Genomic DNA, 25,828 nt, shown 5'->3' with positions numbered 1-25,828 from the left:
ACTCAGGTATAGGGATTGCATGGGAATGAGGTTGTACTTAGCTAATCCAATCTAGGATCATGGCAGGAGGTTACTGTGGCCCCATGGAGAGAGCTAAGGCATACTCGCCCCACAGCCTGCCCCCAAACCTCCAAATGCAGTATTCCAATGTGCCTGCCCAACATTCTAGAGGCGAAAGGATTTGATTATTGTCAGAAACATAACTGATATGGCAAAAGAACAGAAAATTGGCCACAAAGGCTGTGAAACACCATGGTCCTTTTTGTTCTATGACAGTTTAATACTTGCTAAATTTTCGAAGAGGAAATAAAAATAAAGGCTATGAATACCTTCTCCAGGAGCAGAAATATTAAAATAGTGACCCATAGTCCTGGTTCACAGATATTCTGTTTAGGTTTGCACAGTGCTTTGAAAATATTTGAGCCAGTTTTTTAAACTGGGAGATTCTACATTTAGAAAAAAAAAAACTTGGATTTCTGCCTTTTCTTTAAAAGTGCAGACTGCATAACACTGGAACCATTCAGCAATTCCTGGCTGAGATGGGCGCTGCTGCTCCTGTGGGATGGTGGATGGTGCGTGCACCCTCACCCTCAGTCGCCTTGTTTTCCTTGAACTTGCTTTTACAACCCACCTGCAGGAAAGACTTCTGCTGCCAGCCGACACCCTCTGCTAGAGATGACAAAGTGCTACATAAATGTAAGGTTCTGAACAACTAAAGCTTTAAAAGCTGTAATGTATTATTTAAAAATCTGGTTAGTTTGACTAGTTTTTACACTTGAGGCTCTGAACATACTTTTCTTTGAGGCATTTACCTAAACAAAAGATTGCTGAAATCTGACCTAACAAAACAGTGCCAATGCAGAGGGCAAAAAAGATGCACAATTTTCAAGTTTGAGTTATTCTGGTAATTTTCTGCCAAAGCAAAATAAACGGAAGAAGATATCAAGACTCATCCTGTTAAAAACCAATGTTTATGGTGGCAATCGGAAGAAAACAAGTTAAGTCTTTAATGCATCAAGCCCACTAATTAGTTTCCCCCTCCTCTAAAATGCAAAGCATCCTCTCAGCATGCATCCTCTCAGCATGCATCCCACACGTCCACACATCCATATCAAGTCTTACAAATTCCCGAAGTGCACCGGGTTTCACTTCAGACTTGAAAAGGGATCCTTTTTCTGGAAAATGTAGACAACTTAGTAATATGCTTTATTTTATCCAAGATGCATCACAGCTTGTAATGAGAGCTTTCTGACTACAAAGGGCTTCTTGATATTGATAAGTAAAAAAGGGACTGAACCCGCTTCCCTGAAAAAACTGAAATATACTTCCTACATATTTTACAGGAACAGAAGCACAGGGATGATTTCTTCAGGTCCCTTGGTCATCTCCTAGATTCCCAATGGGACCAGTGACCTGCTGCATTCACTGTACAGGCTAACTGTCAAGGATTAATGCACTGGTATTCTTGTCTAATTGTGTATTTTTAAACTAACTTATACTCCACATTCATGCTTTCACAGGAAGTCATACTGAAAAAGTTACAGTATATAAAGGACCGATTTGGCAAAGGAACAGGTAATCTAAGAGATAGTTCCTCCTCCCACATATTAAAAGTTTTCAAATGAATATTCATCGTGCTTTAAAAATGCCATTCACTGTAGAGTGGAGCACACCTGTTTAAAATCAGTTTATAGGTAATCATTTTTAACTTTCCTTGACTTTGCTGACATATTTAGCATGCTCACGATGCATGCCAATCATCTCACTTTTAGAGTGTGAAACAAGAATCTTCAAGTTCCTTGGGATAATAATGTTGACTGTGTTTCTATGGAATCTTTTAGCTCAAGTAAGAAAAAGCTTGTGAACTGGTTTTCAACAAGGGCAAACCTGGGACACCGTGAACTTACTGCAGAGGCCAAGGTGAAGGCCTCTGAAAAGTGGGGCCTTGTATGGCCTCCTGCCTCACAAGCTAATCAACAGCTACCTCTGCAACAGATGAGAATACCATCCACACCTGCAATTAGGTGATTTTCTAGTAATTATTTAATCTAGAGTACTAAAAAAAAATCCCTGGATTTAAGGAACACACAATTCCAAGTATACCATATAAATTTCCTTTGACTATTTGTTTTAAAAAATCAGTCATGCACATGAGATAAAATATATGAAAACCTAATTGACTGAAATCAAGAGAATAGTAAATAATATTATACTGAACATTTAGAGCTGCACTATCCAATAAAGTAACATCCAATCATATGTGACCATTTAAAATTAAAATTAAAATTCAGTTCCTCAGTCACACTAACATCATTTCCATTTCAATATGCATTTACATGGAGCTATTAGCTACTGTATTGAACATGGTAGATACAGAACATTTCCACCATTACAGAAGGGTCTGTACATGCTGGGATAGAGGAAACACCCAGAAGAAAAATGTTCCTAATCAACATGTTTCCATTACTATATGGTACTAAAAAGTTACCTTCATTTTGTCTTGAAATAAACAGTCAAAATAAGCACTGTAATTCATTTCACTTTCAGAGCATGCACAGAAACTGGTTTGAATGCCAGAATTCACTTACTGTTTAGGTCTTCACTGACAATTCAACTGGACAGCAGAGTTCTGAGACACAGAGCTTTCTTAAAAATTCAAGCTGATGACATACATCCAGAGCTGAAGCCACTCAGGCTCCCAGTCTGCAGGTTTCATGTGCTTATTTGGGAAACTACTGTTTTACACTCAATGTAACAATTTTTTCTTCCTTCACTCTCATGCTTTTTCCCTGACAGTTTCCTAATGCCAAAATTCAAGCATCTTTGTTAATCTGAGAACTGCAAGTAACCAGATTTGGCTCTAAACAAGCTTCCTACTATTTGTAAGTAGCAGCAATATATAATTTAAGATACTACCCATGTAAATGTCTTAATGCTTGAAGAGGATGTGTTCTAACAATAAGCTTCTTTGTCAGAAATCTCACTATCAGAAATAGGAGCAGTGTAGGAAATCCCATTGATGCATTCTGAACATTGAAATGGGGGAGAGGGCTTTAGCATAATATTTTAAAAAGACTACCTGAACTGTAAAATGTACTGAGAACCCTACGATCTGGAAGCTCTAGGCAGAGGGCAACAAGAAGCTAACAGTGCTTAAGCTGGATGGGACTGGGCATCTGCCAGGGCAGGCTGGAATGGTATAGGCTGGGGGAAGTCCTGTTCTGGGTTTAAGACAAATCTTAGGACTGTGGGATACTTCCCTTTGGGGCTGGCAGGTCAGGCTTTGGCCCCTCCTCCCTTGGGTAAAATTTCCCAGGGAGATTGCCTGCTGAACTGACAACTGAGAATGGTGGCTGTCAGATTGAACCCTTGGGGTGAGAGAGAAAAAGAAAAGGTCCTGAGAAGCTTCCAGTGTAGGGTGTCTGTGGGGCAGGATCACCATGGGGAGGAGAGCCCCGAGGAGAAAAAGATCACATTAAAGACAAGTGAAGCCAATTTCCTGATTTTGTTGAGCTTGGAACCCATTCAACTATTAGTTAATGGGGAGGGGAGCTATGTTCTGTAGGAAGGGGTTGGTAATGCTGGCTTGCACAGTTTAAGATGTTTTGTTCTAGTTTTAGTTCTAATTCAGTTAAGATGTATTAGTTTTAACATAACTGAATTAATCAAAGAACAGTACCATCAGAGGATAATATATTTTGAACAGATGCACTCCAGTGAGGTTTTCAAGGGTTACAAAAGAACTAAGACAGTGGGAGAAAGATGCAACAGGGATGTCAGAAGTGAACCTACACTGAACCTAAAAGAATTTAAATAAATTTCAATGTTTCAAAATAAAATCTTTCTACACAGCTCAAGGAAATGTTGGAAAGGGACAAAGAGAAAAACACTGAGAGAAAAACAGGTAATCTGATTTTGCCCAAATCACCTATGCTAAATACAGGCAATGGCAAAACGAATCATCTAGCTATGAGAAAAGTAGTACCATTTTTAAATGTCCATGATTAACAGACGCTGAAGTGGCATTAAAGTACTGCCAGCATCTGCCCAGGAGTCGTCTAAAAGTTTGACAGTGTCTGATTAACAATCAAACAATGAGGTTTTCTACCTTTCGGAGAGGTGCTAATTTTAAAAGTGAAGGTGATGCAAATCCACCTACAGAAATATTTAAAATAGAAAGTAAGGGAATAGATGGAATAGGGTGAAGAACTTGAGACATTCAGCATTCATGGGAGCCAAAATATCAGGAATTTGTCCCAATGGCCTTTGTTAACTGAGATGGAATGTCATTGTGCAAAGGGCGCTGGGCTATGAGACTTGAGCGTCACGGCTTCTGGCCCAAGAACAGTACCCAAGGAGGGATGATGTGCCCCAGACTCAGCATCTCGGCTCCTCGCCTGACTGATGGGGATAACAAGGTGCCCTTTCTTCCTGCCTCACCAAAACGCCATGTTCCTGGATGGCCGTCAGGGACAACAGGAGCATGTGCAGCCACAGGAAATCTGCCAACAAGAGAAACGACCTCAAGAGGTGTCCAAGAGCACGGGCACACTGTGAACCCAGCTTCAGGGGCCGCAAGAGAAGAAAAACCTGCAATGCAACCAGCACAGGAATGGGAGTGTGGGGATTTGTGTATTATTTACTTACTTTTAGCTTCCATGAGAGTGAAAAGTAGAAAAGAGGAAGAAAAAGACAATTATGTTCCAGCTATGAAGAAGTAGCATTCCTTTTGAAGTCAAATTGCTTTAAAGAGACTCAGAAGCTGCTCAGCAAAGAACTGCATGCCAGAGACCTTAATTTCTAAACACGGCTGTCTTATTTTCATATATTCCTCTCACTTAATCTTCACAAAGAGTCTGCGACATAAGCAGGGCAGATATTAGTATTACAGATGAGAAAAACAAGGCTCAAAAAGTTGAAGTGTTTTGTCCTACGCCACAGGATAAGTGTCAGCACTCATCACGGCCTCACGTAAGTGATAGGTGCTGAGCCTCCATGTTCTAGAACGCTGAGTTTGAATTATCCACAAAATAACAAAACTGTCCAAGGAAGGTGGCATTTCTTGATAAATCTAAGGAAGAGAGATGTTTGCACAGTATTTCCTCAGGTAGAAATGACCTAAACAGTCTGCCTGGTGGCTGTGGCCAGGCAACATGAAGCACATGCCAAAAAAGAGCCCTTCCCAGCAATCTACCCCCAAGTGAAGCAGCTGGATTCCTTATGTCCCTCTTAAAAACAGACAAGTGAGAATTAGTTTTGTTTCTTCAATTCTGTAGTTTCCAATCTTCCTCTGCTTCAAGGTGGCCCCTTAAGCTTCCTCTTATATATACATGGTCCTCAGCTCAGCAGATACTGGATTTTGGAGAAGGCACCAGAAATTCCACAGCATCTTTACTTAGTAGTGTAAGGAAACTCCAAGGCTTTCACTCTTCAAGAATGGGACGATGGCTCTCGGGCTTGGGCAAGAGATGGTAAGATTTGGTTAGGCTTCAAGTAAGTTAGGTAGGAATGTGAAGTAAAACCAAGAAAAGAGAAGATCAAATAAAACATACACACACAACACCCAGTATCTTAAAGCATTTCTCAAACCTTAAAATTATCCGAGGAGCTTAGTAACAGTGATGATTCCCTGGCTCCACTCCCAGAGATCCTGTATCATGTGTGGGGTAGAACCTGGAATGTATATTTTTAATAAGTTTCCTGGGTAATTCTGTGCCAAATAGTCCATAAGCCCCATTATGAAAAATCATCTTTGAATTTTCAAAGAGAAAGGCTAATTAATTGGAGGGATTCATCACAGAGCTACTTGAGCACTAAAAAACAGGGAAGCAATGGGCCAAGTGTTACAGACAAGCTCTCAGGGCCCATAGCTGATGTGAACACTTGTATAAAATGATATGACTGGAGAATCGTACGTATCTCAATAGGCACGTGGCATGATAGAACTCTGAAAGAGGCCAAGTGCTTCTGGGTCTCAGACAGGGGTTTTCAACTCCACACTCCGTACTCATACTCCATACTCCAGGGTGGAGAAAGCATGGTCAGCACACGAAAACAAGCAAGTGTTTATGTCACATTTTTAAAAGGTGAGAAGGAAGCTCTGATGCAGTGTAAAGATCCTGGCTTTAGAAGTCCATCCCCAACTCAGCCACCTGCTGGAGATGTGATGCTCACTGCCTCTCTACCTTCCAAACTCTAACTGGATGCTACAGCCTGCCTCAAGGGACAGCTGTCAAGAGCGAATGAGCATAGTACGTTTTAACAAAGCCCTCTGTAAACTGCAATGCATCAAGCAAACACCAGTATAATGATAAAAAACTGGAGGATACTAACTTTCTAACACACTCATTATAAGCTTTTGTAAGCATCTTGTTGAGAAGTTGACAAGAACGGCAGAATGTGTCACAAAGCCCACAGAGTGTCAGAAAGAGGTGGGAAACAGCTGACTTGGTGAAATCAGGAGAACTCATAGAACATTCCAGAAGAATGTGGGAAAACATGCTTTTCTCCAACGGTGGCAAAGGGTGAGGAAGAAAGGAGAAAAGGCTCAGCTCTCTAGGGTAGAGTTCCAGTTTAGGCAAATCACCCATAGTGAAGTGTACCGGGTGTTCACCACACTTGGGCTAACACCACGGTGAAAGCCTAATATCTCTCTCAACCATTGCCCATGGAGGTGACCGGAGACTTCTGCTCCAAGAACACAGTGATCTTACACTAAGAGCTCTCAGGAGAGAATCTGGGGTGGCTTCTTCAAAGAGGGCTAGACCAGGAAAGGGACAGTGGCCTACTTGCATGTCCAGGTATCTGGGGCTCAGCTTAGCTACTTTTGAACAAGGAAGATATGTGCCCTATGAACTTGACTGTTTTGGGAAGGGAGCTGTAGTGAGGGATGGGAGGTGGCATTTACCACTTAAGTTCACTTTGAAAAATGCCAATCTTGTTTCAATTCAACAAAGAGACAAAGAACACACCCAAACAGAGGGTGAGAGGAACAAAGCCAGGGGAGGCCTCCTGTGACCCCAGCAGTCACCAACCCACTCAGGGACAGGGAGGGAGCCAGCTCAGGCTGGGGGACAGGTGGGAAAACTGGGAAGGAACGAGGTCAGCCAGAACTGCTGATTCCCTCCTGGATCCCCCATGTCCTACCTTGTACCGAGCTTGTTGTTCTGTTAGAAGCTTTACTTTGCTCATACATACAGCCTCTTTAAAGGAAAGAAGTTGGAAGGTTTTTTACTATGTTAAGAAAAACCTTTTGAATATAAAATACCACAATTTTTTCTTTACTATCCTGTTAATCAAGGTGTCACATTAGCTGATGGGTGGGTCATTATGTGTCATAAAAGAAAACCATCTGACCACTTTCTAGTTCTGCAAGGTATACATGGTGACATTTATGTGAATAGCATTCCATGGGGTAGAGAATTAATGATGAGGGATGTATATCCTATAGGGCCTCTTAAAAGGAAATATACCTCAGATATGAAAAAAGTAACATCTAGTCTTTAAAGGTACATAAACCTTAGCACATCATGTATAAATACAGAAAAACAAAGGGAATGAGCATAGAAAAAAAATGAGCAGGACAGACAGGGTGGAGTGAGAGGCCAAATCCAAATGTAATGCTATGAACATAAATTCTTGTCCACTTTAGAGGGGAATATGATGTAAAAAGAAACAATGAAAGCAGAGTAGTATGCAAATATTTTGAACATTACTATGAGACAGTGAGATGTATTTTATTAAGCAATTGTTCTGAGGTCAATCAGTTATGTGGTTCCTACCATTAAACAGCTGAATTTAAGGAAAATAAAGATACTTTGAAGATGTTTCAGGAAACAGAAGAACAGAACTTTGGCAGGGTAGCCATATGTAATGTTGTACAGAACAAACTGAATTATAGCTAATATGAAACGCTAAGGCAGGAAAAATAGCATTTGGCCAAGAGAAGGGGCTAAGGAACAGGTGACAGACAGCAGCCTGGCCTCTGAAATGTCACGGCAATAGGCTTTTGAAGTTTTTCATCAATGCCCTGGGGTGGGCTGGGAGGGGACCCACTGCTATGAATAAAATGATGATGAATGAGTTCTGTTAAGAAGAGGGGAACCAGGAGGAAAGAACTGTGAGCCGGAAACTGCAGCAACACTGAATCCTACTTATGTGAGAAAGGAGCAAGTCAACTAACCAACAGGGTGTAAATAAAAAGAAGACCCAGAGGTGGGAGAAAGAGAATGGAACCTACCGTACCATATTCTTAAGAAAAGGGTATGTTAATGATAGTAGAAACTGGGTACATTTGGTTGCAGAGTAACAATTGTGAATATGCAAATGTAATGAGTATATAACTTAAATTGCTGTAAAGCTCAAAGATGACACTACATGTGAAACCACCTGCTAAATGTCAAATCTATGTGTTTCGTAAGGCAGTGTTGTTATTGAGGATAATGGCCAGGTCTACGTACCTGGAATCCAAAATGACACTTAATAGCTTTTTAAACCAAGTAGTCTCAATGATCTGCCCAGGAAATCCTGGCAGATGTTGTTAATAGTAACAGAGCTAACAGAGTTGCTTGACTTGAATTGTAAGCATTTTTTATTTATCTGCTGTCTCCTTTGTAAGAAGGGCTAACGAGCAGAAGTGGTCACTGAAGCAGAATACAGGAGGAGAAGCAGAGGTCATGAATAATCCATCAGCTGGTGCACCAGCATCTGGACAATTAATATCTGCCTGTATTGGCAAAGCGACTGAACCCTCGGTAGCTGACAATACTCTGTCTTCATGTACCTAACACTTAATTATTCCAAGTACAAAATTACCTATTTAAGAACGTAAATGAGTCACTTTTAGAGAGAAATTTTAGGTGACCTGAGACTACTTGGAAGTCAGAACTCTTGAGTTGGTGAAATGAGAAGGAAAGAGTGTGAACACAAACATAAGGGAGGAGGAAATGTAATGATGGTTTGTACAAAGAACTTTGAAATGAACAAAAGGTTACACAGTATTACATTTAAATAAAGTAAACTTACTCCATAAACAAGAGTGAGAACAAAGGGCAATATACTACATTAGGATTTACTTGCCTGCTTTTTTTTAAACTAAAAAAGAAAATATCATCACTGGAAAAAAAGTATGTGATTATTTTTTATTCTTCCTGCATAGGGATTTAGACATCTTCAACAAGTGGGGGAACTTAAAAAAAGGTCTGTGGGGCTGCAGATTCCATATGAATATAACAAAAATAACAGCTTAATCAACTTTGGTTACAAACTCATAAAGCTATGTGCATTTTTCTGTGTGTATATCATATACCAATAAAAAGTTTTTTAAAAAAAGCTCTCATTAGTTGAAATACAAATGAAATGGTCAATTAATAAATCCTGAAATACAAAATGTTTTGACATGGATTTTAAAAGACTAGAGGACAAAGAGAACACCACAATAATGCTAACAGGTAAGTGTATTCCATGAGCCCCAGAGAATCCAATACTGATGATAGGTTATTCTTAACTGCAAAACTGAAAACGGAATCCTCCTGGAAGCTACAGGCACCCTACCTCAAGAAGACATTAGCAGGAAGTAACTGACTTGTAAAAAGCAAAAAGCATATGGGAAAACACCCCCCTCCCCAATCCAGAAAACGAAAGCTTAGCTGTGGATTACCCTCATTGTAATGGTGCCTTTCTCCATTACAAGGAGCATTCCTGGGCCTACCTAGGCATCTACCACCCCAGGCCACTGGCACACCAGTCACCTCCTAGAATCACCGGACTCAGCACATTTGGGAATTCCATAATATTGGTGGGTTGGGTGGAAGCAACTTTGTTTTTCTTCGTCCTATAAAAACTGGACTGCTCCGGGATGAATTATGTCCTCCAATCCCCTAACAGTCCCACAAGGATGCAATGTCCAGGGTTTAGTGTGTTGGATACAAGCAAGATAGCAGAAAAATCTAACTGAATTGTAGACCACATCCACACTAAATCTCCATAGAAACTAAGACAGCAGGACTTTATCATTTAATCAGTCTTCTCTTTAGATGTTTACTGCAAACAACACTGCATATTTGGGGTATGTTTCCCACTAGTAACCTGATTCCCACAGTAACCTGGACTTCCAACATTAGCCATAACACACATGTAAGCAAGAAATGTGGACTAGCACTTGTTAGTGCTGACATTGTTTTCTTTCAGTTCATACAAACACTTACCTCTTTGACGCTATGTGTTACTGCCCATATTAGAAAAACTCTTGACATCACCTGGAAAGAAGTCAGGACAACAGAAGACGGGACAATTCCTAAAAGAAATTTTAGGAGGGGTAAATAAATGCACTGTACTAAGTTCCAACATGTAATACATTTCCTAAAACAGCCAAATTTTAATGTTTGGAAACAAAACCATCTTGAGCCACTGAAACTTATCTATATTGCTATATGTGGATTATGTTTTTCAATGTAGTCAGTATTAAAAACGTTTTCCTCCCTTAAAACAATAATATTGTTAATGACAATAGCAAACCATGGAGTCTGGGTATCCTTCTCAAGTTTTTAAAAATCAATGACCAAGTACCTTATTTCTTATACTTATCATACAGAGAAAATAAAACCATGGCTTAACCTTTAAATTAGACACTGGAAGTTTATTTTACAAGATGGGTTACAAAAATTAATAGGTACTTATAGAAGGCAAATCAACTTTGTTTAATGAATGCTGGAAGCTCCTATATACCAGACTTGATTTACTATCTAATAGTTAATCTGATACCTTCTATAATTCACATGAAGATTTTGGCAATAAGCATTGCAAAATCAAATGTTATTATCTTTATAAACAATTTTTTCTTACCTTGCTCATTACAGTAAGCTTTAGTACAGTTATCCTTCCAGTGCCTTCCATTTATAACACTGGACTCACCTTTAATTATTTAAGATACTCATCAAGTTCTACTAAATTTATATTTCTTTGGCCTCTCCCTTCAATTCCTACAACTACAGTCTTTATCTAGAAACCAGCCACCATCATTATATAAAATTCCTACCTCCCTGAGGTGACCTTAAAGCTAGCAATAAGCCATTATCTGTAAACATCATTTTCTCTCTGTAACTTTACACTGGCAAGGAACTGCAATGGACTAGAGTTGAGAGTCCACAAAGAAATCCTCACATTTACAGTTACTTGATTTCCAAACAGGGTGCCAAGACAATTCAATGGAAACTGTCTTTTCAACAAATGGTTCTGGGACAGTTGGATAGTAATTTGCAAAAGAAAGAAGTTAGGATACTTCCCTTATACCATATACAAAAATTAACTCAAAATGGACCAAAGACATAAATGTAAGAGTTAAAACTAAAAAGCTCTTCGAAGAAAAGACAGATATAAATCTCTGTGGGCCTGGAGTAGGCAGTGGTTTATTAGATATAATACTAAAAGCACAAGAAAAAATAAATAAATTGCATTTCATAAACACTAAAAATGTAAATGCTTCAAAGGACACCATCAAGAAAGTGAAGACAACCTAAAACAGATAGAAGATATCTGCAAATCATATATAAAGGACTTATATCCAAAATACATAAAAGATTCTTAAGATTTAGCAATGAAAAGACAATGCAATTTAAAACTGGGCAAAGTGTTTGAATAGGCATTTCTCCAAAAAAGATATTCAGATGGCCAATAACACATGAAAAGATGCTCAGCATCATTAGTCATCAGGGAAATGCAAATCAAAACCATACATAGTGCAATACACTTCACACCTAGCAAGATGGTTATAATAAAAAAGACAGATAATAAAAAGGTTGGTTAAGATGTGGTGATATTGGTACCCTCATACATTGCTGATGGGATTACAAATGATGCAGCCACTCTGGAAAACAGTCTGGCGGTACCTCAAAATGTTAAATACAGAATTACCATATACACAGCAATTCTACTCCTAGGTGTATAGATATTCAAGAAAAATGAAGACATATGCCCACACAAAAACTTGCAATGAATGTTCGTAGCAGTATTTATATTAGCCAAGAATGGAAACAATCAAAATGTCTAACAACAAATGAATGAATAAATAAAATGTGGTATATCCATACAATGGAACATTAGAAATAAAGTAAATAGAAAGTAATGAATAATAAAAAAAAGAAATGAAGTACTGATACATACTCCAATGTTGATGAAGCTTGAAAACATTATGCTAAGTGAAGAATCTTGTGACAAAAGACCAAACACTGAATGATTCAATTCATATGAGAAGTCCAGAATAGGCAAACTATAGACACAAAAAGTAGATTACTGGTTACCGGGGACTAGGAGTTTAGGAGGGAAACTGAGAGTAACTGCTAATGGGTATGAGGTTTCTTTCTGGGGTGATGAAATGTCCTGAACTGATTGTGGTAATGGTTAAACAACTCTATAAATATTGTACTGTGCACTCTAAATGGAACTATATGACATGTGAATTATATGTGAATAAAGCTTTTATAAAAAACAATGTATGAATGAGGTACAAAGTCTGGTGATATAATATGTAATACTGCTAAAGAAGCTAATTAGTAGGTCAAACATTAAGTGAATAGACTTAGCCAGATTACACTTCAAATAAAAAAAACCCAAAAGATTGATAATCATAAGCTTTCCTAAGTGATTTATCTAGCATTTATTGCTCACCATCACTATTTCTAGATTTTTTTTTTAAACTCAAACATACAAACACAATTTTCCCCTTTTATTTCTGTGCTTTCTTCTTTAGCCACTGAAACAACAGACCAGACTGCTAATGGTTGCAACAGAGTTCCACTGCTGTTACGCTTTGGTAGGGATCAATAAGTCCAGGATAGCCCTCAAATTTCCAAGCTCAAAAATCTAATTTTATCCCATGTACAAGCAAAGTCAGGCTCTTGGGAGACTGATTCAGAGTAATCAAATCCATAGCACACTAGTTAATAAACAAAAAAGTCAATTTATTCACTTCATAATAGAGACACGGCCTTTGTAATAACTGAATGGTTGGGAATTTAGAGACCCTCACCTGGGGTACTTTTTTCTGTTGTCAAAATCAGGATGCTTAGTAAGTGTGCCTTTAAAGAGAGGGGAGGCCTCAGGGTTGAGTACTCCAATTCAGCAGGACACGGGGTTATTAGTTATCCCTTCTCTATCTAAAGCTCCCTTTTCTAGGGAATATGAAGTCTTCCTTTCAAATGTGTTAAACAAAAATTACCAAATCGTTTTTCTTAAAAATAAGCTGTGGCAATGAAAAAAAACCCGATTTATTCTTGTGGTGTATTTCCCACCATTCTTTTCTCCTAAGCATATTTTACATTACAGTTCAAATTTTACTGTTTATACTCTTTGTAGTTTGCTTTTCTGACTTAACATTTTAAGAAAATTTCTCTTTTACAACAGACATCTTCAAAATATTTTAACTTGAGTCATAATACTCCTTTGAGTGGAATGTATTTGTTTATCTAGTCTCCTGTGAGACAGTTAAAGTGCTCCAATTTCTTGATACTATAAATGAAATAATGAAGTATTACAAGTAACACTTAAATTTTTGAGGCTTAAACCTTTTTTTTTTAAAGGATTATTTCCTTGGGACAGTTCCCAGAAATAGAACTACTAGGTCAAATGGTATGAATGCCTTTAAGGCTCTTGAAATACACTGCCAAATTGCTTTCCAAAAAGCCTGAATCAATATACACTGCCACCAACAGTATATAAGCATGCCTGATTTAGCATACTCTTGGCAGGGAATTTAAATCTTAGTAAGTTAGGGAATAAAAAGCTGATCAATGCTTTCTAATTTGATGACGATGCAAGGAGGTGTCTTGTCTGGCTTAGCCTGCAGGTGCTCCTGCATTCCCTATGCAGGGAACCTGCTTATTTAGGCACCTGATGTCATTCGCACCAACTCAGTTAGTTTCTATGGCATAAGAACAATCTTAACTAGTCACCAGCAAACGGCAGTTCAAGCCCTAGCCTGACAGCCCAGTGTTAACATGGCTGCTCTGCCAGACCAGTCAGAAGGCCAGAAGGGAGAAGGGAGGCTTACGTAGGGAAGACAATATGAAGGCCAGGAGCTCCAAGTTTATCCTTAGAGTCAAGCCGGGTGAACAACAGAAGGCCACATAGGACCATACTGTCTTAGCTCCAAACAGACCTGACACGACTGAGTAGGGGCTTTTATTATTACCAGATGGATTTAATAAAAAATTTAAAAATTACCTTATTTGCTGTAGGAACGGTGTGCAGTATAACATCCACCCCATTGTTCAATGCCCCTTATATAAAGCTCCAGGTGGGAAATTTGTTTTAGAACTTAATGTTAAGAAATATTTGCTCCTGCCCAATGATAAGAATTACATGTCAACTGCCCTTTTCAACTTGGTAGTCAGAAAGTTTCAAGCCAAATCTGAAGCAGACTTACTACATTTTGTATATAAAGTGCCACAAATCCTTGTGGAAAGAGGAGTACAGATAACTAAGATGGACCAGATCCTCTTTCTTTTTGTAGACATCTTGTAGTCAACCCTACGGTGTTTGCACTGATTATGACAACACCCTTTCTGAGCACAATGGTATAGCATATGTTAAAACTGCCCAAACCGCTGATTTGTTGCCATTGATTAAACTGGTTGTTTTCACATAACAAAGAGAGATTCTGCAGTCTTGTCAGTAAGCTACCACTAGGTCAAAATCCATTTTAAAAAAGACTTTCTAGGCATCTGTTATTCATTAATTTAATTTAACAAATATTTCTGTAGTACCTCCTCTGTGCCAGGTACCGTCCTCTAGGCTGGAGATACCAGTGACCACGACAATGTCCAGGACCTCAGGAACTTATGCTTTTAAGCTGTAACTAATTTGCTTTGTGATAAGCTCTTATTTTTAGGATGTTTTCCTAAAGGTGATGAGAAGCTACTTGACATTTGTAACCAGGAAAATGGCAGTATCACGTCTTGTTTTCCGAAATAATGTGTCAGCAATGCAAATCTTTGGCAAAGCAGGGTTATAACTTGAGAAATAATTATGGGAATTATGTTGAAAGGGCAATGAACTTTTGAAGCAAAACACTGGCAGATAAAAGAAACACAGGCATGTAGGCGTGTGTGTGTGTGTGTGTGTGTGTGTGTGAAGCAAAAGCTGTATAAAGAGGACCTGGCAATCAGTTTCTTATTTCCTCAGAACCAGGGTGTTCTAAGGACTCCCCAGACGGCTGAGCCCTGCATAGCTGGGCAGCTCTGGAATTCTCCCTGCCCAGTACAGCCCTCAGATGGACCAGATCAGTGTGGTTGGGAGACTGGCTACCTATGATCAAGGTAGAAAGCTAGGTATAGAAAAGGAACTGCAGGTTGGGAGCAGAGTAGGACAGTGTTCAGATAGGGCCCACAACAGGGTAAGAGCCAACCATCAAAGAATAAATGGATGATGGAGAGAAAAACCAAAGCAGGTAGGAGACACAAGTTGGGGCCAGATCAACCTAAACAATGGCAAGTAAAACCAGAATCTCCTGTTCAAATTTGAAATCCACTGCATTAAAAGTAGTAACATTCAGTAACAACAAAAATCAACAATGGCAGCAAAAAAGGAATGGGGTGCAACTTCATGCCATATTTTTTTAAAGTGCTAGCCAAGAAAGATTATTACCTACCTCCCCCTCTGTACCATCCCACAACGGTGATATTGGTGAATCAATAAAATCCTGAGAAGGTTCACCAACAGCCCCAGATTTGGAAACACAAATTACTTCTGGAGTGTGACAGATACGGAGGCTGGAAAGCGATGGTGAAGTAGGGGAAGTGACTACTAACCAGGAGACACCTCATTGATGCCCAGCCCCAGGCCCTACACTGAGCTGGGTGACTGGTGCGAAGTTCCCTATGAGAATGGGATATACTTTCTTCAGGGTCAAGGAGTCTCAGGATGGAGTGATTATATCTCAGAAGAGAAGGAACAGCTTGTATGTTTTTAAATAAAACACTATTCAAAATTTAAAAAACATAAAAGATATTAAGAGAAAAGTCTCCCTCTTAATCCCATTTTACTACCACTCAAGTGCCTTTCCCACAGCCAACAAATTACTAACTCCTTATCTATCATACCAGAAATATATTTTAAGTATACACAGCAAATATGTAAGTTAATACATAAAGATGTATTTATAAACACTTCTCCCATTTTTTACATAATGGCAGCTATTTTATACACATTGCTCTATCTATACCATGCTTTTCTTCCCTTAAAAAATATCCTGAAGATCTTTATTGCTACATATATATGCTGTTTTAAATACTGAGAATTTATGTTTTAATATTTATACAGTTATAAGCCCTACCCCCATACTCTCATCATGTAGAAAAACAGGTGAAACAGGAAAACTCCAGCTGTAGCTCAGATGGGAAAACAACTGAATCTTTTTTTTTTTTTAGACAATGAAGCTATTTCTCATTTTATTAAGCAATGCCACAAGGGGGATTCTTGTATGTGTGTACTTCCACATACTTACTTCTTTATTTATTTATTATCTATGTGTTTATTAAGGTATCATGGATATACACTCTTATGAAGGTTTCACATGGAAAACATTGTGGTTATTACATTCACCCGTATTATCAAGTCCCCCCCATACCCCACTGAGGTCAAAGTCCATCACTGTAGTAAGATGCCAGAGTCACTCCTTATCTTCTCTGTGCTACACTGTCTCCATGATCGTCTCCACCCCATGTGTACTAATCATAATACCCATCAATCCCCTTCTCCCTCCAACCCCACCCAACCTCCCCAAACCCTCCTCTACTGTCCCCTTTGGTAACCGCTAGTCCCTTCTTAGATTCTGTGAGTCTGCTGCTGTTTTGTTCCTACAGTTTTGCTTTGTTATACTCCACAAATGAGGGAATCATTTGGTACTTGTCTTTCTCCGCCTGGCTTATTTCACTGAGCAAATACCCTCTACCTCCATCCATGTTGTTGGAAATGGTAGGATTTGTTTTCTTCTTATGGCTGAATACTATTCCATTGTGTATATGTACCACCTCTTCTTTACCCATTCATCTACTGATGGACACTTAGGTTACTTCAGTATCTTGGCTATTGTAAATAGTGCTGCAATAAACATAGGGGTGCATATGTCTTTTTGAAAATGGAATCTTGCTTTCATTGGGTAAATTTCTAGGAGTGGAATTCCTGGGTCAAATGGTATTCTATTTTTAGGTTTTTGAGTAACTTCTGTACTACTTCCCACAATGGTTGAACTAATTTACATTCCCACCAGCAGTATAGGAGGATTCCCCTTTCTCTTACCTCACCAGCATTCGTTGTTCCTAGTCTTTTCGATACTGGCCATCCTAACTGGTGTGAAGTGGTATCTCATTGGGGTTTTAATTTGCATTTCCCTGATAATCAGCAATGTGGAACATCTTTTCATGTGCATGTAGGCTATGTGAATTTCTTCTTTGGACAACAGTCTGCTCATATACTCCGCCCATTTTTTAATCGGGTTATTTGCTTTTTGGGTGTTGAGGTGTGTGAGTTCTTTATATATTTTGGATGTTGACCCTTTGTCAGATATGCCATTTACAAATACATTCTCCCATACTGTAGGATGCCATTTTGTTCTACTGATGGTGTCCTTTGCTGTACAGAAGCTTTTTAGACTGATGTAGTCCCATTTGTTCACTTTTGCTTTTGTTTCCCTTGCCCTAGGAGATGCACTCAGGAAAAAGTTGATCATAATTATATTCATGAATATAGAATATTCATATATTCTAAGAGTTTTATGGTTTCATAACTTACATTCAGGTCTTTGATCCATTTTGAGTTTACTTTTGTGTATGGAGTTAGATAATAATCCAGTTTCATTCTCTTACATGTAGCTGTCCAGTTTTGCCAACACCAGTTATTGAAGAGGCTGTCTTTTGTCCATTGTATGCCCGTGGCTCCTTTATTATGTATTAATTGACTATATATGTGTGGTTTTAAATCTGGGTTATTTTCTTCCATTGATCTATGGGTATATTCTTGTACCAGTACCAAACTGTTTTGATCACTGTGGCTTTGTAGTAGAGTTTGAAGTCAGGGAGCATAATGCCCCCAGCTTTGTTCTTCTTTTTCAGGATTGTTTTGGCTATTTGAGGTCTTTTGTGGTTCGACATGAATTTTAGAACTATTTGTTCTAGTTCATTGAAGGAAGTCATTAGTATTTTGATAGGGATTGCACTGCATTGAATTGCTTTGGGCAGGATGGCCATTTTGACAATATTACTTCTTCCTATCCATGAGCACAGGTTAGGTTTCTATTTATTGCTGTCTTTAATTTCTCTCATGGGAGTCAGGTAATTTTCAGAGTATTAGGTCTTTCAACCTGTTGGTTAGGTCTATTCCTAGGTATTTTATTTATTTATTTATTTGGTATCATTAATCAATGATTACATGAGCAACATTATGGTTATTAGACTCCCCCAATCATCAGTCCCTACCACATACCCCATTACAGTCACTGTTCATCAGCGGAGTAAGATGCTACAAAATCACTACTTGTCTTCTGTGTGTTGTACAGCGTTCCCAGTGACCTCCCTCCCTTACATTATGTCTGCTAATTGTAATGTTCCTTTTTCCCCCTTATCCCTCCCTTCCCACCCAGCCTCCCCAGTCCCTTTCCCTTTGGTATCTGTTAGTCCATTCTTGGGTTCTGTGAGTCTGCTGCTGTTTTGTTCCTTCAGCTTTTTTTTTTTTTTGTTCTTATACTCCACAGATGAGTGAAATCATTTGATACTTGTCTTTTTCTGCCTGGCTTATTTCATTGAGCATAATACCCTCTAGATCCATCCATGTTGTTGTAAATGGTAGGATTTGTTTTCGTCTTATGGCTGAATAATATTCCATTGTGTATATGTACCACATCTCCTTTATCCATTCATCTACTGAAGGGCACTTCAGTTGCTTCCATTTCTTGGCTAAATAGTGCTGCGATAAACAAAGGGGTGCATATGTCTTTTTCAAAGTGGGCTGCTGCATTCATAGGGTAAATTCCTAGGGGTGGAATTCCTGAGTCAAATGGTATTTCTATTTTTAGTTTTTTGAGGAACCTCCATACTGCTTTCCACAATGGCTGAACTAACTTACATTCCCACCATCAGTGTAGGAGGGTTCTCCTTTCTCCACATCCTCGCCACCATTTCTTGTTGTGTTTTGGGTGGTGGTCATCCTTACTGATGTGAGGTGATATCTAATTGTGCTTTTAATCTGCATTTCTCTGATGATTAGCGATGTAGGGCATCAGAGGATTGTCTGTTCAGATCTTCGGCCCATTTTGTAATTAGATTACTTGCTTTTTGTTTGTTGAGGTGCATGAGCTCTTTACATATTTTGGATGTCAATTACTTATTGGATATGTCATTTATGAATATATTCTCCAATACTGTAGGATGCCTTTTTGTTCTACTGGTGGTGTCCTTTGATGTACAGAAGCTTCTCAGCTTGATATAGTCCCACTACTTCATTTTTGCTTTTGTTTCCCTTGCCTGGGGAGATATGTTCATGAAGAAGTTGCTCATGTTTATGTCCAAGAGATTTTTGCCTATGTTTTTTTCTAAGAGTTTTATGGTTTAATGACTTACATTCATGTCTTTGATCCATTCTGAATTTACTTATATGTATGGGGTGAGACAATGATCCAGTTTCATTCTCTTACATGTAGCTGTCCAGAAGAGGCTGTCATTTCCCCATTGTATATCCATGGCTCTATTACCGTATCTTAATTGACCATATATGTTTGGGTTAATATCTGGACTCTCTATTCTATTCTACTGGTCTGTGGGTCTGTTCTTGTGCCAGTACCAAATTGTCTTGACTACTGTGGCTTGGTAGTAGAGCTTGAAGTTGGAAAGTGAGATCCCCTGTTACTTCCCAGGATTGCTTTGACTCTTCGGGGCCTTTTGTGTTTCCATATGAATTTTAGAACTATTTGTTTCAGTTCATTGAAGAATGCCATTGGTATTTTGATAGGGATTGCATTGAATCTGTAGACTGCTTTAGGCAGGATGGCCATTTTGACAATATTAATTCTTCCTAGCCAAGAGCATGGGATGAGTTTCCATTTGTTAGTGTCCTCTTTAATTTCTCTTAAGAGTGTCTTGTAGTTTTCATGGTATAGGTCTTTCACTTCCTTGGTTAGGTTTATTCCTAGGTATTTTATTCTTTTTGATGCAACTGTGAATGGAATTGTTTTTCCTGATTTCTCTTTCTGCTAGTTCATCATTAGTGTAAAGGAAAGCAACAGATTTCTGTGTATTAATTTTGTATCCTGCAACTTTCCTGAATTTGGATATTAGTTCTAGTAGTTCTGGAGTGGAGTCTTTAGGGTTTTTTATGTACAATATCATGTCATCTGCAAATAGTGACAGTCTGACTTCTTCTTTACCAATCAGGATGCCTTGTATTTCTTTGTTTTGTCTGATTGCCATGGCTAGGACCTCCAGTAATATGTTGAATAACAGTGGGAGAGTGGGCATCCCTGTCTTGTTACTGATCTTACAGGAAAAGCTTTCAGTTTCTCGCTGTTCAGTATGATGTTGGCTGTGGGTTTGTCATATATGGCCTATATTATGTTGAGGTACTTGCCCTCTATACCCATTCTGTTGAGAGTTTTTATCGTGAATGGATGTTGGATTTTGTCAAATGCTTTTTTAGCATCTATGGAGATGATCATGTGGTTTTTGTCCTTCTTTTTGTTGATGTGGTGGATGATGTTAATGGATTTTCAAATGTTGTACCATCCTTGCATCCCTGTGATGAATCCCACTTGGTCATGGTGTATGATCCTCTTGATGTATTTTTTAATTCGGTTTGCTAATATTTTGTTGAATATTTTTGCATCTATGTTCATCAGGGATATTGGTCTGTAATTTTCTTTTTTGTGGGGTCTTTGCTTGGTTTTGGTTTTAGAGTGATGCTGGCTTCACACAATGAGTTTGGAAGTTTTTCCTCCTCTTCTATTTTTTGGAAAACATTAAGGAGAATGGGTATTATGTCTTCTCTACATGTCTGATAAAATTAAGCAGTGAATTCATCTGGACCAGGCGTTTTGTTCTTGGGTAGTTTTTTGATTACCGATTCAATTTTGTTGCCCGTAATTGGTCTGTTTGGATTTTCTGTTTCTTCCTTGGTCAGTCTTGGAAGGTTGCATTTTTCTAGGAAGTTGTCCATTTCTTCTAGGTTACCCAGCTTGTTAGCATATAGATTTTCATAATATTCTCTAGTAATTCTTTGTATTTCTGTGGGGTCCGTCGTGATTTTTCCTTTCTCATTTCTGATTCTGTTTATGTGTGCAGATTTTGTTTTTCTCTTAATAAGTAGGCTTATTTATTTTGTTTATTTTCTCAAGGAACCAGCTCTTGGTTTCATTAATTTTTTTCTATTATTTTATTCTTCCCAATTTCATTTATTTCTTCTCTGATCTTATTGTGTCCCTTCTTCTGCTGACTTTGGGCCTCATTTGTTCTTCTTTTTCCAGTTTCAATAATTGTGACTTTAGACTATTCATTTGGGATTGTTCTCCCTTCTTTAAATAGGCCTGGATTGCTATATACTTGCCTCTTAGAACTGCCTTCACTGCATCTCACAGAAGTTAGGGCTTTGTGCTGTTGTTGTCACTTGTCTCCATATATTGCTTGACCTTAGTTTTAATTTGCTCATTGATCCATTGATTATTTAGGAGCATTTGTTAAGCCTCCATGTGTTTGTGAGCCTTTTTGTTTTCTTTGTACAGTTTATTTCTAGTTTTACACCTGTGTGATCTGAGAAGTTGTAGAATTTCAATTTTTAAAAATTTACTGAGGCTCTTTTTGTGGCCTAGTATGTGGTCTACTTGGTAAAATGTTCCATGTGTACTTAAGAATGTGTATCTTGCTGCTTTTGGATGTAGAGTTCTGTAGATGTCTGTTAGGTCCATCTGTTTTAGTGGGTTGTTCAGTGTCTCTATGTCCTTACTTATTTTCTGTCTGGTTGATCTGTCCTTTGGAGTCAGTGGTGTGTTGAAGTTTCCTAAAATGAATGCATTGCATTCTATTTCCTCCTTTAATTCTGTCAGTATTTGTTTCACATATGTCAGTGCTCCTATGTTGGGTGTATATATATTTATAATGGTTATATACCCTCATGTTGGACTGCCCCATTTATCATTATGTAATGTCCTTCTTTATCTCATTACTTTCTTTGTTTTGAAGTCTATTTTGTCTGATACAAGTACTGCAACACCTGCTTTTTTCTCTCTATTGTTTGCATGAAATCTTTTTTTCCATCCCTTCACTTTTATATTCTGTGTATGTCTTTGGGTTTGAGGTGAGTCTTTTGTAAGCAGCATATAGATGGGTCTTGCTTTTTTATCCATTCTATTATTCTGGGTCTTTTTATTGGTGCATTCAGTCCATTTACATTGAGGGTGATTATTGCATTGCAGGCTTTGGATTCGTGGTTACCAAAGGTTCAAGGGTAGCTTCTTTACTATCTAAGTGTCTAACCTAACTCTCTTATTAAGCTATTATAAACACAACCTTATGATTATTTCTCTCCCTTCTTATTCTTCCTCCTCCATTCTTTATATGGTAGGTGTTTTATTCTGTACTCTTTTGTATTTCCTTTGACTGCTTGTGGATAGTTGATTTGATTTCTAGTATTTGGTTGGTCTATTTTCTTTGCTGTGATTTTATTTTCTCTGGTGACACCTATTTAGCCTTAGGAGTGCTTCCATCTAGAGCAGTCCCTTTAAAATATCCTGTAGAGGTGGTTTGTGGGAGGCAAATTCCCTCAATTTTCACTTGTCTGGAAATTGTTTAATCCCTCCTTCAAATTTAAATGATAATCGTGCTGGATACAGTATTCTTGGTTCAAGGCCCTTCTGTTTCATTGCATTAAATATATCATGCCATTCTCTTCTGGCCTGTAAGGTTTCTGCTGAGAAGTCGGATGATAGCGTGATGAGTTTTCCTTTGTAGGTGATCTTTTTTCTCTCTCTGGATGCTTTTAATACTGTCTTTATCCTTGATCTTTGCCATTTTAATTATTATATGTAAGTGTTGTCCTCCTTGGGTCCCTTGTGTTGGGAGACCTGTGGGCTTCCATTGTCTGAGAGACCATTTCCTTCCCCAGCTTGAGAAAGTTTTCAGCAATTATTTCTTCAAAGACACTGTCTATCCCTTTTTCTTTCTCTTCTTCTAGTACCCCTATAATGCAAATATTGTTCTACTTGGATTGGTCACACAGTTCTCTTAATATTCTTTCATACCTAAAGAACCTTTTATCTCTCTGCCTCAGCTTCTCTGTATTGCTGTTCTCTGATTTCTATTCCATTAACAGTCTCTTGCACCTTGTCCAGTCTGTTCTTAAGACCTTCTTTTGATTGTTTCATTTCTGTTATCTCCCTCCAGACTTCATCCTTTAGCTCTTGTATATTTTTCTGCAGGTCCATTAGCATGGTTATGACTTTTATTTTGAATTCTTTTTCAGGAAGATTGGTTATATCTATCTCACCAGGCCCTCTCTCTAGGGCTGTCTGATTTTTGACTGGACCAGATTCTTCTGCCTTTTCATGGTGATAGAAGTGGTCAAAGGCAGACGGCGTGTGTGTCAACTGGGAAAATAAAGTCCCTTCCTGCTTGCTGGCCGCCTTGCCCTTCTCCGCTGCCTGTGCCATCTACTCGCAGCCCGGAAGCAGTGTCTGGGATAACCTCCTGAGCTGGTGTGGGCAGGGCAGCCCTCGGGATAGCCTAGGGCCCTGCAGGAAGTCACAGATGTGCCGGGTGTGTTCTCCTGCGAGAACAGCACCCCTTCTTGCCTTCTGGATCTTGTTCCGGATTCCTCTGTCTGTGCCATCTACCCGCACACCAGGGGCAGTCTCTGGATAATCTCCTGAGTGGTTGTGGGCAGGGCAGCCCTCGGGATTGCTTAGGGCCCTGCAGGGTGTCACAGACATGGCAGGTGTGTTCTCCTGTGAGAGTGGTGCCCCTTCATGCCTTCTGGACCTTGCTCTGGCTTCCTCTGTCTGTACTGGGCATTTGCATGCCACTGGCAGCCTCTGGGTCTGTCCCGGTTAGCTGAACGCTGGGAGAAGATTCTGTGTCGTTGCTGTGGGCAGGGCTGTTCTCCGGTTGCTCTGCAGCTGTGGTGGGTCAGCCAGTTTGCTTGCAGTGCAGCCAGGGGGAATGAATGGTAGGCTGCTTATTGCCGTGAGGGGCTTCATGGCTGGGTTACCCTCCAGAGGGCTAGGGAGCCTTAAGTTCCTTAATATTCCCAGCCTGCTAGCCTGAGTATGCTGGGACAATTTTGTCCAGGTGTTAAGACCTTGTCCCTTTAAGACTTTTAAAAATCGCCTGCTTTTCTCTTGTTCCAGGGGAGCCAGCTGTGGGGACCCACTCGCAGTCTCTGTCTATTTTACTTTTCCTTTTCTCTAATATCCAGTATACCATGCAATGTGTGTCTGTCCTCCTGGTGCAGATTACTAGGGCTGCTTATTTAGCAGTCCTGTGCTTCCACTCCCTTCCCCACTCTGATTCCTTTCCTCCCATCAGTTAGCTGGGGTGGGGGAAGTGCTCAGGTCCCACTGGGTCACGGCTTTGTATCTTACCCTTTTCATGAGATTCTGAGTTCTTGCAGATGTAGATGTAGCCTGGCTGTTGTACTGTATCTTCTGGTCTCTTTTAGGAATAGTTGTATTTGTTGTATTTTCAAAAATATATATGGTTTTGGTAGGAGATTTCTGTCACCCTATTCATGCTGCCATCTTGAGCCCCTCCTCCTATTTTATTCTTTTTGACACAATTGTAAATGGAATTGTTTTCCTGACTTCTTTTTCTCCTAGATCATTGTTAGTATGTAGGAATGCAACTGATTTCAGTGTATTATTTATCCTGCAACTGTGATGAATTCACTTATTATTCTAGTAGTTTTTTGGTGGATTCTTTAGGGTTTTCTATGTGTAATATCATGTCACCTGCAAATAGTGAGAGTTTAACTTCTTCCTTACCAATTTGGATGCCTTTTATCTCTTTGTGTTGTCTGACTGTCGTGGCTAGGACCTCCAGTACTATGTTTAATAAAAGTGGGGAGAGTGGGCATACTTGCCTTGTTCCAGATGTTAGAGGAAAAGCTTTTAGCTTTTTTTCTATTAACTATGATTTTAGCTGTAGGTTTGTCATATATGGCCTTTATTATGTTGAGGTATGTACCCTCTATACCCATTGTTTGAGTTTTTATCATGAATAAATGTTGAATTTTGTCAAATGCTTTTTCAGCATCTATTGAGATGATCATTGGCTGTTATCCTTCTTTTGGTCAACATGGTATATGATATTGATGGATTTATGAATATTGTACCATATTTGAATCACTGGCATAAATCCCACTTGGTCATGATGTATGATCTTTTTGATGTATTTTTGGATTCAGTTTGCTGATATTTTGTTGACCACTGTTGCGTCGATGTCCATGAGGAATATCAGTTTGTAATTTTCTTTTTCTGTGGTGTGTGTGTGTAGTTTTGGTATTAGAGTAAAGGTGGCCTCACAGAATGAGTTTGGAAGCATTCCCTCCTCTATTTTCTGGAATGCTTTAAGAAGGACGTCTACTAGCTCTTCTTTAAATGTTTAGTAGAATTCTGCTTCGATGCCATCTGGAACTTGAGTTTTGTTTTGGAGGAGTGTTTTCATTACCAATTGATTTCATTGCTGGTAAATGGTCTGTTCAGGTTTTCTGTTTCTTCCTGGGTCAGTTTTGGAAGGTTGTATTTTTCTAGGAAGTTGTCTATTTCTTCTACTTTGCCCAACTTTTTGGCATAAAATTTTTT

At 39.0% G+C, this 25,828-nt stretch overlaps 1 protein-coding gene across 1 annotated transcript in view; it reads right to left on the bottom strand.

The window, feature by feature from the left end:
- Positions 1-25,828, bottom strand: part of HACD2 (3-hydroxyacyl-CoA dehydratase 2) — a 92,128-nt gene that overhangs the window by 20,593 nt on the left and 45,707 nt on the right. Inside the window, exon 4 of the mRNA XM_037013074.2 lies at positions 10,206-10,294. Within this exon, the coding sequence (XP_036868969.1) occupies positions 10,206-10,294 (89 nt within the window). The remainder of the gene's footprint in view (positions 1-10,205; positions 10,295-25,828) is intronic.

Source organism: Manis javanica, chromosome 3, assembly GCF_040802235.1.
Source record: "Manis javanica isolate MJ-LG chromosome 3, MJ_LKY, whole genome shotgun sequence".
NCBI lineage: Eukaryota > Metazoa > Chordata > Mammalia > Pholidota > Manidae > Manis > Manis javanica.
The sequence above is the reverse complement of the archived record's forward strand: the minus strand, read 5'-3'. Positions and strand labels throughout refer to the sequence as shown.